General features: G+C 35.1%; 1 protein-coding gene across 1 annotated transcript in view; it reads left to right on the top strand.

Annotated features, from left to right (window-relative positions):
* Positions 1–14,473, top strand: part of CARF (calcium responsive transcription factor) — a 43,405-nt gene that overhangs the window by 12,325 nt on the left and 16,607 nt on the right. Inside the window, exons 5-8 of the mRNA XM_069468601.1 lie at positions 592–724; positions 1,990–2,074; positions 7,193–7,382; positions 12,592–12,712. Coding sequence (XP_069324702.1) covers positions 592–724; positions 1,990–2,074; positions 7,193–7,382; positions 12,592–12,712 — 529 coding nt within the window. The remainder of the gene's footprint in view (positions 1–591; positions 725–1,989; positions 2,075–7,192; positions 7,383–12,591; positions 12,713–14,473) is intronic.

Genomic DNA, 14,473 nt, shown 5'->3' with positions numbered 1-14,473 from the left:
CCCTTCAGATTCAGAAGGGAGAATCATGCCCCCCATTTCTTTTTACATATTCTGTCTTTACCTCTTTGATAATATCCCTGTTAGTTCTCTTCCTCTTGCCTCCTTCCCTTTCCATCTATATGAATCTCTTTTCTAACATTATAGCTTCATTGTTTTGTTACTACTTCATAGCTAATGGTTTAGGGTAGATATTTTTACCTTAGTGTTAGATTCTTTGTTAACAATCATTAAAACTTAAGAAAAAATACAGCTTGCAGAAAACATTATAAACATAATATATAAACAAAAAGTTAGTTTTATATTTTCCTATTATATTGCAAAACTCCTAATGTAATAATTATTTCTACCACTTTTATATCCTAGGTGTTCAACATAAATTACAAAAACTTAATTATAAAAATAGTCAATATTATAATTTAAAAGTAAGCAAGTTTATCAGAGAAATTCTCAGTCAATCATTAGAAGGTTAGTTATCTTTAGCTTCAGAGCAATTCTTACCTTACCTATTACAAATATATGTTTTAGTTAGGTACATTCCCATGATGTTATTGAAGATACTGATGTTGCTTTATTCTTGTTTTTGTTGTTAAGATGTCTCTGAAGAGAAACCCAATGACAGAAACTTACCAACTGTAAGAATAAATGCGTTAGTGGACAATACCGGCGGTAGTTATATTCTTCATCCACAAACGTCCCTCACATTGCCCAAAAAGTCAGTGACCAGGTGAGTCCGTGGGAAGGAGGAGCTCATATTTTGATATCACCATGGAGATATTTTTGTAAATTGTCATATTTAAAGCTGGATGACTATAGAGAAGATCAGAAATTCAGAAAATAGAAGAAACAATCATTGAATATATCTTTAATTATTTTAATGGCATCTTGGCAATAAGGAGGCTACTCTGGAAGCTGTACATGTCAAAAGTGCTACTTTTCCTCAGTGACACTTACTTGTTATCTTTTGAAGCAACACGAAAACATCTGACACTGAAAGAGTTTTTAGAATAAAGAAATATTCATTCTGGTTCTGAAAATTTTTTAATGGTTTTATCACATTTTTATGCATGTAATTCCTCTGTGGTAAAGTGTATAAAATGGTTTTTACTAAGTTTTATTTCAGTTTTAATTTTTGCCTTAAAATAACACTGTTCATGATAATTTAGGGAAAATATATACATGGTTTATATATTATTTATATTCTTTTAATTGTTCTATGAAAGTATTTTTTAATTAAGGTAATATTTATGACATTTAATCTCATAACCTACATGTTACTCTTAACTTGATCTTAGACAAAGGGTCTAGAAATGATACATATATTACTCTTAACAAATCACCTGGGCCAGGCATGGTAGCTCACACTTGCAATCTCAGCACTTTAGGAGGCCAAGGAGGGAGGATTGCTTGAGGCCAGGAGTTGGAGACCAGCTTGGGCAACATAGTGAGACTTGGTCTTTACAAAAAATTTTTTTAAATTATCCAAGCGTGGTGGTGTGCACCTATAGTCCTAGCTACTCTGGAGGCCAAGGCAGGAGAATCTTTTGAGCCCAGGAGTTCAGGGTTTCAGGAGCTACGATCAGGCCACTGCACTGTAGCTAGCCTGGGCAACAGAATGAGACCCTGTCTCAAAAAAAAAAAAAAAAAAAAGCCACCTGAATATTAGCTCATTCTTTGATAAATGGAAAATAATTATATAATAAGTAGAGAGAAGAATATAAGCTTTGGGAAAGAGATCTAAAATACTTGAATTTAATGGGACTACAAGTACCTGGAAGAACAAACTTAGGCCTTTGATTTAGCAGTTAATAAAATAGTAATGATTTTAAAAATGATAATTAATATACCCATCAGATCAATATGTAGTTATTGTTAAAATTTCTTATTGATGACCTTAATATATTATCTTTGACACTAAGAGGATAAAGCAGGTGAATGCTTTTTGTGTGTGTATAGAACTATATGTTTAAATATATTCCTCCCCCATCCCAGAATGCTTGAAGAACCTTTTCTGGCTCCTCTTCAGCCACTTTCTTCTAACACACCTGTATGGGCCTGTCGTCTTAGGAGCTGTGAGGTGAGTTGAAAATAATCATTAACTTAGAATTACCTGATTATAACCACAATTCATCCTCAAATGTCCACTTTTGAGTACCACTAATATAGGCTGTATCTGTAATATTTTCTTTGTGTTTATGCTAACCCTGACCTCATTTATTCTTTTATTCTTTTGAGATTGTAAACTCTGTTAAAGCAGTGGTCATACAAATCTCTTCATATTTCACTATGATTTCTTCTTTTGCAGGTCTCTTCCCTTCTAGTCCATGAAATTTCACTATCATGTTTCTTTACTTTTATTCTTTGATCATTTCGTCTTTTTCTTTGCTTACACTTATTTCTGTTCATATTTATAGCAGAAATTCTTCAAGACTCACTTTCTGACTTTGTCTTTTTTCTCTGCACTTTCTTTTTTGCAGCACTTATCTACTTTGTTGACTGTATGTATGTATGTATGTATTTTTTTATTTTTATTTATTTTTTTTATATTTGAGTCAAGAGTCTCACTCTGTTGCCCCGGCTAGAGCGTCATGGTGTCAGCCTAGCTCACAGCAACCTCAAACTCCTGGGCTAAAGCAATCCTCCTGCCTCAGCCTCCTGAGTAGCTGGGACCACAGGTGTGCACCACCACACCTGGCTAATTTTTTCTCTTTTTAGTAGAGATGGCTAATTTTTTCTATTTTTAGTAGAGATGGGGTCTCGCTCTTGCTCAGGCTGGTCTTGAACTCCTGACATCAAGTGATCCTCCCACCTTGGCCTCCCAGAGTGCTAGGATTACAGGCGTGAACCACCATGCCTGGTCACTTTGTTGACTTTCAGTTCTCACATTTATAAAAACAATTCCCAAGTCTGTATCACCAGTTCTTTTTTTTTTTTTTTTTTTTTTTGAGACAGAGTGTCGCTTTGTTGCCCCAGGCTAGAGTGAGTGCCGTGGCGTCAGCCTAGCTCACAGCAACCTCAAACGCCTGGGCTCAAGCAATCCTACTGCCTCAGCCTCCCGAGTAGCTGGGACTATAGGCATGCGCCACCATGCCCGGCTAATTTTTTTTTTCTATATATATTTTAGTTGGCCAGATAATTTCTTTCTATTTTTAGTAGAGACGAGGTCTCGCTCATTGCTCAGGCTGGTCTCGAACTCCTGACCTTGAGCGATCCACCCGCCTCGGCCTCCCAGAGTGCTAGGATTACAGGCGTGAGCCACCGCGCCCGGCCGTGTATCACCAGTTCTTTAATTCTGTCCTTACTCTTGTCCCAGATCTCTGGGTACCTACTTGAAACTTTATTTGGATTTCACAGATTCACCATATCCCAAACCCAAATTGTCTACCATACCACAATTAGCTCCACTTCCTAAATTCCATGTCTGTGAAATAACAAATACTATTTCTTTAGACACCCAGGCACAAAGCTTTAGACTAATTTCCTTTCCCACATTCAGATAGTCACCAGATTCTTTTAGTTTTTCATTTAAAGTATCTTTTTCTTTTTGGCCCATTCTTCCGTATACCTTTGTCCTTTTGTGCTTGATTACAATAATAGACTTCCCCCCAATCTCTTTGACTTTTCCATTTCTGGTCCCTAATGTGTATTTTTCTAAAACTGCTTATGTTTAAATATTGCGTTTGTTGTCTTTTCTCACTGCCCAAGAAGTTGTGTTATTTATTTTCATGTTATTTAGCCACTGTAACTAGCTTTCAAGGATTTCCATAATCTCATATCATCCTATCTTGTCCTATTTTGCTTTTTGCGTCCTACTTTTCTCAAACTCATCCTTTTCTTTTCTTTTTTTTTTTTTTTTTCCGAGACAGAGTCTCACTCTGTTGCCCAGGCTAGAGTGCCATGGTGTCAGCCTAGCTCATAGCAGCCTCAAACTTCTGGTCTCAAGCGATTCTCCTGCCTTAGCCTCCAAGTAGCTGGGACTATAGACATGCGCCACCACACCCAGCTAATTTTTCTATTTTTAGGAGAAATGGGGTCTTGCTCTTGTTCAGGCTGGTCTTGAACTCCTGAGCTCAAGCTATCCTCCCACCTCGGCCTCCCAGAGTGCTAAGATTACAGGCATGAGCCACCATGCCCAGCCCATCAAACTCATCTTTTATTCTTGTTAGCCTAGTCCTCCTACTTTCTACAAATACTCCAGAATCTTTCTGTAGCTCTACCTTCATTCATTTTTATCTCCATTTCCTATATCTTATTTTTTTCTTATACCTACCATTTCTAACTCTTCTTCAAATCCCAATGCAAGTCCTACATATCTTTTCTATAAATTACCTAATGATTACTTTAGCCTTTAACATATTTCTCTCTTAAATTATTTGGTATTTATTGTAATTACCATTCTTCATTGTTTCCTAGCTTGTGTTATTCATTATTACTTAATCATGAGACTTTTTGAGGGAAAGGAACATAACCCCATCTGTATATAAACCATAAATGGTAATGAGTATTTAACTATTAAAATGCTTCCTTGGGCCAGGCTTGGTGGCTCACACTTGTAATCCTAGCACTCTGGGAGGCTGAGATGGGAGGATGGCTTGAGCTCAGGAGTTTGAGACCAGCCTGAGCAACAGTAAGATCTTATCTCTATTAAAAATAGAAAAAATCAGCTGGGTGTGGTGGCTAATATCTGTAGTTCCAGCTACTCAGGAGGCTGAGGCAAGAGGATCACTTGAGCCCAGGAGTTTGAGGTTACAATGAGCTATGATGATGCCACTGCACTCTAGCCTGGGTGACAGATCAAGACTTTGTCTTAAATAAATAAATAAAATGCTTCATTGTTTTAAACAAATCTTAAAATATGAGAAAGAAAAATATTCCTTCAGTTTTATTATTTTGAGAAAATTTCTAATACTAAGTCTTGTGATATTAATATATTGCACCTGTTAGGACCTCATCACTGTTGTTGCTTTTTAAGTAGTATATATATATATTTTCTTTTCTTTTCTTTTCTTTTTGAGGTTTTTTCTCGACATCTTTTGTTAGTCATAGTTTTTCAGCAGTTTTCTAAAGTTACTGTTGTGATTGTTTGATGAGGGTTTTAAAATTCACTATTATAGGCTGGCCGCAGTGGCTCACACGTATAATCCTAGCACTTTGGGAGGCTGAGGCAAGAGGATTGCTTGAGGCCCCGGAGTTCAAAACCAGCTTGAGCAACATAGTGATACCCTGTCTCTACAAAAAATAGGAAAATCAGCTACACTTGTAATCCCAGCTACTCGGGATTGCTTGAGCTCAGGAGTTTGAGGTTGCAGTGAGCTATGATGATGCTACTGTACTCTAGCCCAGGCAAGGGAACAAGACCTTGTCTCAAAAAAAACAAAATCACTATTAAAAACTTCATAGAATGCTAAGGATATTAGAATATTTGCAATTATGTAGCCAAATCACCTTATTTTACAACTACAGTGCATGATGTGGCTTATCTCAAGCCGTACCTCTTAAAAGAAACTGGTTAAAACTGTCCAGGCTGTATATGGTTTTTCAGGATGAACAACTACTTCTCTCCTGGTGAAAGATTCTTTCTCCTGTTCCAATGTATATCAATAATGAAAAACATTTTTGGTTAATGGGTGAAGAAATATTTTCTGCATTTTGCTTCAAAATACTGTTCGGTAATCTTTTTTACTTTTTGAATTTCTTATTTAAGGATGTTTTTCTATAGGCAGTTTTTTTTCAGACTTGACCAAAGTGTATCAAAACTGTATTAAACTTTTATTTATAGGGTTACCTATAGGTATATAGGCCTGATTATATTATACTAATTCTGCATTTTTTCTTTATTGACAATATTATACATTCTATTCCTTTTATATAGATGAAAATATTATAGCTAGACATTATATGACTTCTTTTATTTGTAGTGGATATTTTATGAAGAAATATCTAGGCCAGAAGAAAATTTTTAAACATAAGCAATTTCATTATTTTGGGGGAAATTCGTAGATAATGTATTGTTTGACATCAGATTATCTCTTTTTATTATGGCCAAAAGTACAGCCACGACAGTATTTTGATACCATTCTCTTTGTTAAATGTATTCTTCCAAGGTGAAATATTTAGTCTAATGAGGAGGAACAAGATCTCTCTGCCCAAATCTTTGCTTTTGTTTCCTTTATAAGGGAAAAAAATACATAGAGTCAATTTGAGATCTGTATGCATTTCAGTATAAGAGATTACAGTTAACAAATTTTCTCTGTTGCTGTAGAAAAAGCTTCTCCTCTAGTACAGGGATACTCAAATGGTTGTGTGTAGATAATATCAATTTATTCACACCTTACCTTGTTTCAGAAAGAATTTAAGACTGCTTACAAAAATATGTAAAATATATTAACAAGGTGTAAATTATAAGTGGGAGCTAAACAATAAAGAAAAACAAGAACAGGACCATTAAATGGAAGTAAGGAAATAAATATCTTAACAAACTATGTGTATATATGCATATATACATTTGTCTATAATCTAAATATCTGCATTTCAAAAGGGGAAACCTAGTTAACTAAATTCTGTGCCTATTAGATTTAAAAAATTATGCTAATTTCATAAGATAAAAGCAAACCATTAACTTTTTTTGGTACTAAGGCCAGATAGGAATTTCTCTCAAAGAAGGATCTTCATAAAAAGAATATTGATATAGTGAGGTAATTCTACAACATTTTTATGCAAAATACAATCACAATTTTCATAGGGTTTCAAATCGACTCATGGCATCATATCAGAATCAGTCTCAGTAAAAGAAGCCCCACAGGGAAGAAGTACTTTGTGGCTAGTTTTATGCTGATCTGGTTTGATCCAGGGGTAGAATTTTAAATATCTGGAAGAATGGATACACCTTATGTTCTTCAAGCTATCCTTTGTAAATATTATTTCTCTCAAGCAAGACTTTGGGAAAGATGATTGTGTGACAGTGAGTTTGATGTTATATTCCCCTAACAAACACCTGGAAAATATCTACTTGATGATGCTCTTTGAAGTCAGATCAGACCCACTGGTTTTAACAGTCCATTGATCTGAGGAAACAAATGACATTCTCTTGAGAAAGGTGATGAGTTTTTCATCTTGAACAAACATCTTATTAAATTTATTGTAAAGTGAAGTATATTTGCTAATAATTTTGTTATTTACTTTCTACTACATGCAGAAAATTGGAGATTCATATCGTGGCTACTGTGTAAGTGAGACTGAATTAGAAAGTATCCTAACATTTCACAAGCAGCAAACACAGAGTGTTTGGGGGACCCGCCAGTCTCCAAGCCCAGCCAAGCCTGCTACACGCTTGATGTGGAAATCCCAGTATGTCCCATATGATGGAATCCCATTTGTCAATGCAGGTACTTTTTTTAAAGAATTATTTTAAAAGGTTTAGCAGCAGCCATAGTCCATTGTGAAAATGTGATTTTCCTAAGGTGATACATTTTTATTTTGGTAGATAACGCTGAATGTTAAGTGATTAAAATGCATATTAAACTAAAAAGAAAACTTATAGTAAATATAACCAATTACTTCATGTAATAAAATTGTATTTTAATATGTCAGAGTAAGTAAATAATGCTTCCTTTATATATTATGCTGATAAATAGAAAATTAAAATATTGAAATTCCAGGTAGACCTATTTAATAAAAAATAAAAAGGACAATTTTATTATCTTAAGTATATATATCTGCTGTGGGTTTTTTTCCTCCTATGAAGCAAATATTTTCTATTTCTCTTTTACTTTGTATTTTGGGACATACTTGTCCCCACTTTATGTAGCTTATAACTCTGGAGTTACTTTATAGAATTTATATGCAATTTGGAATTATTATGTAGAATTCTGATACTAAAGTTCTCAAGCATCAGGTGTGTTATATATAGTATTCTCAGACTCTGAGTTAGTGTTTACTAAGGGAGTAGAGTTTCAGGCAAACCTATTTAATAAAATATAATAGGGCAAAGCCTAGTGATCTACCCTAGGACTAGTCAAACCACAAACAATCAAAATAAGTGATTTATTTCAGGACTGTGGGGGCACTAATTTACCTGGAAGAAATGCAGTCTTATTCTGGACCTCTGAGGTTAATGAAAAATACTTATAGGAAGATGAGATAAATGTAAACCCTTCTGCCTGGGTTTCAAAAGTATTCCATAGAAGAAATGCAAAATTAAAAATAAACTTGAAATCCTCCAGCTCTCCTTTTTCTCTCCCTAGTTCTAATCCCCTTCTTAACTCTCCATAGATAGCCTCTACGTGAATTTGGTGTTTATCTTTCTAGTCTATATTTTTATACTCTACCATATATATTTGTATTTTCAATAATATATTTTGTTATTTTGAATATTTGAAAATATACATAAATAGTAAACTGTAGACATTGTTTTATAAACTTTTTTACTCACCCTTATTTTTTGAGATCTATCCATACTGATAGATACTTACAGAGCCTAGTTAATGTAAGTGTTGTATAATAGTCTAGCATATGACCAGAGCACAATTATTTTTCTATTCAATATCATTTAGGTTGTTTCCAACTTTTCACTATTATAAAGAATGCTGTAATCAAATCTCCACAGTATATATCCTCTGATGAAAGGTGTAATTAATTTTTCTGTAGTACATGCCTTAAAGTGGAATTGCTGGTTATGAAGTATGTGTAGTGTTCATCTTTACAAGATTATCTTAAATCACTTTCTAAAGTGGTTGTACAGGTCCAGAATCCCTTCCTTGAAATTTTTTGGTCCAAATGTATTCTGAATTTTTGGAATGTAATATGGTAATATTATAGAATGCTCCTAGGAACTATTCTATAGACAGTTTCACATAATGAAATGGTAATTCTTTATGGATAGTCACAATAAGAGGAATAAATAAAGACTGTAAGTGGCCTCAGGCAGTTCTAGTCTGGTTTTGCAGCCAAATGAGTTCCAAAAAACTTTGTTTTCTGGGCTTTTTAGATTTGTACATAAGGGATTGATAACCTGTACCAATTTTCATTCCTATCAGCAATGTATAAAATTTCCCTTCTCCACATTTACTTTATGACTTAGTATTGCTAGACTTTTAAAAATCTTTATATTATGGCAGTTTTCATATGTGAATCAAAGTAGTGGTAATAATATAAGAAACCCCATGACTCCATATATCTGTCATCCAGCTTCAACAACTATCAGCATAGTCAGTCTTGTCAGTCTTGTCTTATCTATACCCTTTACCACTTCCTCAGTCCCCAGATAGTTTTACAGCATATTTCATATATCTTACCATATCATCTATAATTACTAAAGTATATAGTATATGCTAAAGTATATATCTGTAAAAGATAAGAACTTTTTATATATTAATACATACATATATACATATGTGTGTATATGTACATATACACACACACATATATAACAATCCCATTATCACACTTTAAAAGAATTAACAATAATTTCTTAATGTTATAAAATTTCCAATGTTTATGTTTTTCCATTTTCTCACAGGTTTTTTTTATCCCATAGGTTTGTTCCAATTCAAATTCCAACAAGGTTCACAGATTGCATTTGGTTAATATAGTTCTTAAATTTCTTTTCATCTTTCTTTCTTTCTTTCCTCTTTTCCCTCAGTAGTTTGTCCTGTAGTGTTTGCCGTATTCTGGATTTTGCTGATTCCATTTCTGTGGTGTAGTTTGTATTCTTTTATCTCCTGTATTTCCTAAACTGTTAGGTCTAGAGCATTGATTAAATGCAGATTTGATTTTTGTAAGAATACTTCATAGATGTGCTGTATATTTATTGCTATCTATGTGTCTCTCTATTTGTGATATTTAGATTGATCAGTGGATCAGTTGTTTTAGAGTATTGTCAAATGTTTTTATTTTTGCCAATCTGAGCAGTGTGCGATAGTATTTTACTATTGTTTTAATTTGCATTTCCCTTTCACTAGTAAAGTTGAACATCTTTTTATTTGTTCATTTACTACTTTTTTTCTCTTTCTGAATTGCCTATTTATATAGCCTTTGCCCACTTTTCTGTTTGGTTGTTTCTTTATTTTTTATTTTTAATCATCTGTGGTTCTTTATATTCTGTAGAGTAATTCTTTATTAGGTGTATTATAAAATGTGTTTCTCAAACTGTTACTTTTTTTTTAACCTTTATTTATGTTGTCTTTTAAACAAGTTCTAAATTTTAATGTCAGCTTTTATCAACATTTTTATTAATTATTGGTGTTTTTTATTTTATATTTTAAAAGTTTGCTGTATCTTGCGGTAGAGTAGAATATTTAGCTTAAAATCTTAAACTCTAGTTTTCACATCTACTGATTTGTATTATCTATTGCTGTGTACCAAGTTACGCCAAACTTGGTGGCTGAAAACCACAAACATTTATTATCTCACAGTTTCTGTGGGTCAGAAATCTAAGAGCGACTCAGCAAAGTGGTTCTTAGCAAAGTCTCTCACAAGACTGCAATGAAGGTGTTGACTGGAGCTGTAGTCATCTCATGACTTGAGTGGGGGAAGATCTGCTTCCAAACTCACTCATGTGGCAGTCCTTATTCCTTGCCACATGGGCCTTTCCACAGAGCTCCCTCACCATGTGGCAGCTGATTTCGCCCAGAGAGAACAATCCAAGCAAGAGCAAGAGAGAACACCATCATGGAAGTTATAGTCTTTTTATAACCTAACATCAAAAATAACATCCTATCACTTCTGCCATATTCATTAGAAGTAAGTTGGGCTGGGCACGGTGGACGCCTGTAATCCTAGCACTCTGGGAGGCCGAGGCAGGTGGATTGTTTGAGCTCAGGAGTTTGAGACCAGCCTGAGCAAGAGCGAGACCCCGTCTCTACTAAAAATAGAAAGAAATTAGCTGGACAACTAAAAATATATAGAGAAAAAATTAGCCAAGCATGGTGGCACATGCCTGTAGTCCCAGCTACTTGGGAGGCTGAGGCAGGAGGATCACTCGAGCCCAGGAGTTTGAGGTTGCTGTGAGCTAGCCTGAGGCCATGGCACTCTAGCCCAGGCAACAGAATGAGACTCTGTCTCAAAAAAAAAGTAAGTTAATAAGTCCAGCCCATGCTCAAAAGAAGGGGATTATAGAAGACATGAATACTAGGAGGCAGGGATCATTGGGGGCCATTTTAGAGGCTGGTTACCGCATTAACAGCCCAAATAGAAATAAGAAAATTGGCCGGGCGCGGTGGCTCACGCCTGTAATCCTAGCACCCTGGGAGGCCGAGGCGGGTGGATCGCTCAAGGTCAGGAGTTCGAGACCAGCCTGAGCAAGAGCGAGACCCCGTCTCTACTAAAAATAGAAAAAAAATTATATGGACAACTAAAAATATATATATAGAAAAATTAGCCGGGCATAGTGGCGCATGCCTGTAGTCCCAGCTACTCGGGAGGCTGAGGCAGGAGGATCGCTTGAGCCCAGGAGTTTGAGGTTGCTGTGAGCTAGGCTGACGCCACGGCACTCACTCTAGCCTGGGCAACAAAGTGAGACTCTGTCTCAAAAAAAAAAAAAAGAAATAAGAAAATTAATAATTATAAAAGGAAATAAATTGTTAAATGATATTAATATTTATTAACTAAATGTAGCATTTACTAATTTCTATTTATAAAGTGGTAGATTTCATTATTATTAAAAGTCATATGGGCCGGGCACGGTAGCTCATGCCTGTAATCCTAGCACTCTGGGAGGCTGAGGTGGGCTGATTGTTTGAGCTCAGGAGTTCGAGACCAGCCTGAGCAAGAGCGAGACCCCGTCTCTACTAAAAATAGAAAGAAATTATATGGACAGCTAAAAATATATGTAGAAAAAATTAGCCGGGCATGGTGGCCCATGCCTGTACTCCCAGCTCCTTGGGAGGCTGAGGCAGTAGGATTGCTTGAGCCTGGGAGTTTGAGGTTGCTGTGAGCTAGGCTGACGCCACGGCACTCACTCTAGCCTGGGCAACAGAATGAGACTGTCTCAAAAAAAAAAAGTCATATGTATGTAAATATCAGTAGACATTCAATCACTGATAATTTGCTAATTTCCTTACCATAATTATGACACATTTGGTACATTTTACAATAAACTTTTAAATTTATGAATTTGTACATTTTTGGTTTTTTTTTTGAGACAGAGTCTGGCTGTGTTGCCCGGGCTAGAGTGCCGTGGCGTCAGCCTAGCTTAGAGCAACCTCAACCTCCTGGGTTCAAGTAATCCTACTGCCTCAACGTCCCGAGTAGCTGGGACTACAGGCACGTGCCACCATGCCTGGCTAATTTTTTATATATATATTTTTAGTTGTCCAGCTAATTTCTTCCTATTTTTTTAGTAGAGACAGGGTCTCCCTCTTGCTCAGGCTGCTCTCGAACTTCTGAGCTCAAATGCTCCGCCTGCCTCAGCCTCCCAGAGTGGGAGGATTACAGGCAAGAGCCACTGCGCCCAGCCTATGTATTTGTACACCTTAAGAGTTACTGATGTGTAATTGAAAGTGTAGATTTTGACATTGCCACCACCTAGTTATTTTTAATCTAGTGTCTAGAATAGATAGACTTGAATTAATACCTATAGTTGGTTTTGGCCCACAGGGAGTAGAGCTGTGGTAATGGAGTGTCAGTATGGGCCAAGGAGAAAAGGTTTCCAGTTAAAAAAAATCAGTGAGCAGGAAAGCAGGTCCTGTCAGCTCTACAAAGCCACTTGTCCAGCTCGGTAAGCTTTCATTTCTTTTATTTGTTTTTTATTAAGTACTTATTTCTTAACAGCTAATATGCATATTTTTATTAAGTTTAAACAGTGCAAAAAGTATACAGTGAATTCTAAGTTTTCTCTCACCCCTGTTCCCTATGTCTCTCTTTAAGGCGACAGCTCTTACTTGATTCATCTTCCAAAGATACTCTGAGTGTATGCATGCATATATATACATGGTGAGAGAGAGAGAGAGAGATCTCCTTTGCCCCCATAAACGCTGTTGAAGATTTCAGTAAAACTCATTAGTGTATTTTTCTTTCCTTAGAGTTAGGTAGTAACATACCTTCCTTCCTGCTATGAATTCACATGGATTTATTCCCAATCTGAATGCCAATAGTGGTTATCTACCGCGTAGGTATGCCACATACTAGTGTTAGTGTAGTGACTTATACTTCGCTCTTTTTCCTTCCCAGTAGATCTCAAAGCTGACTTCATATCTGATATGAAAGCACTGTGTCTTTCTTTTTAATAGCCATATAGTATTCCATTTATGGATGAATTATTTGATTAGTCCTCTAATGATGGACATGTAAGCTGTGAAAATTATTCTTTATTATTACATTCAAAGCTGCAATCAATGACATTCTACACATTTGGGCACTTGTGCAAGTATATATCACTAAGATAAACTCCTAGAAATAAAATTGCTAGGGCAAAGGTTATAAACTCATTTTTAAATATTGACAAATATTGCAGAGTTTCTTTTTAGAGAGATTTTACCAATTACCAGCAATGTATGAGACCAATGCAGTAAGTTTTAGATAGAATGGGGCTACAGAGTAGTCATTGCACTGCATGAGAAGGAGAAATGTGAACCAGTGAAATTTTATAATGCCCTTTACATTATGAATATATTTTTTTTAGACTTTGAAAGTATTTTAAGACTTTTCTTAGACATTGAGAGTGTTTTAAATTATTAGGTAAAATAAAAAACTTAAAGAAAAAATATAGTGGTTAAACTTAGTTCATCTTTGAAACATCTTATTTTAGCATCATATCTCATGCTATAAACTTCAGTATTCTCCAGTTTTTAAAGCCCATTCAAAAGTCTTTTCATATTTAATTTGATAATGTTAACTTTAGGCAATATTTAAACCTGACCATGAAACAAAACTTTCAACTGCTTTCTAAATATAAGCAATATAAAAACTTCAGATATAACTTTGGAGAAGTTACGTTAAGAAATAATTTTATTCATTATTCTACAAGTACTTTTTGAAAATCTACTCTGTGCCCAGAAACTACATTGGGTGCCATAGGAAGCAGGGAGACCAAAAGAGAAATAAAAATTTACCTAATCTCAGGAATTTTTTTTTTCTTTTTTCCTGCTCCTCCATGGGTTGGATAATCCCAAGAAATTTAAAATATCATTGGGGTGGATCAGGAAACAAGAAACTAGTAGAGAACATGATGGTATAGTCTATATTGTGAAATGTATAGGTTAGCTACTAATAGGTATTTAGAGAAGGAATATATCCATACAAACTCATGGCGGGAAAGAAAGTGCAATTTAACCTGGATGCTGGAGTTTAAATTGAATTTGGGTAGGTAAAAAGTTAAGAGGGAAGATATTGTAGGCTAGGAGAACCATTTAAATAATGATATGGAATGATTACACATTGAGAAGATGCACTTCACAGGAAAAGAAATTTTATATTTGAAGTAATAGAAAGTAAGATTAGATAAATAAGTTAGAATTATATAGAATGCCTTGAATGTTGC

The sequence above is a fragment of the Eulemur rufifrons genome, chromosome 1 (genome assembly GCF_041146395.1).
Source record: "Eulemur rufifrons isolate Redbay chromosome 1, OSU_ERuf_1, whole genome shotgun sequence".
Lineage (NCBI taxonomy): Eukaryota > Metazoa > Chordata > Mammalia > Primates > Lemuridae > Eulemur > Eulemur rufifrons.
The sequence above is the reverse complement of the archived record's forward strand: the minus strand, read 5'-3'. Positions and strand labels throughout refer to the sequence as shown.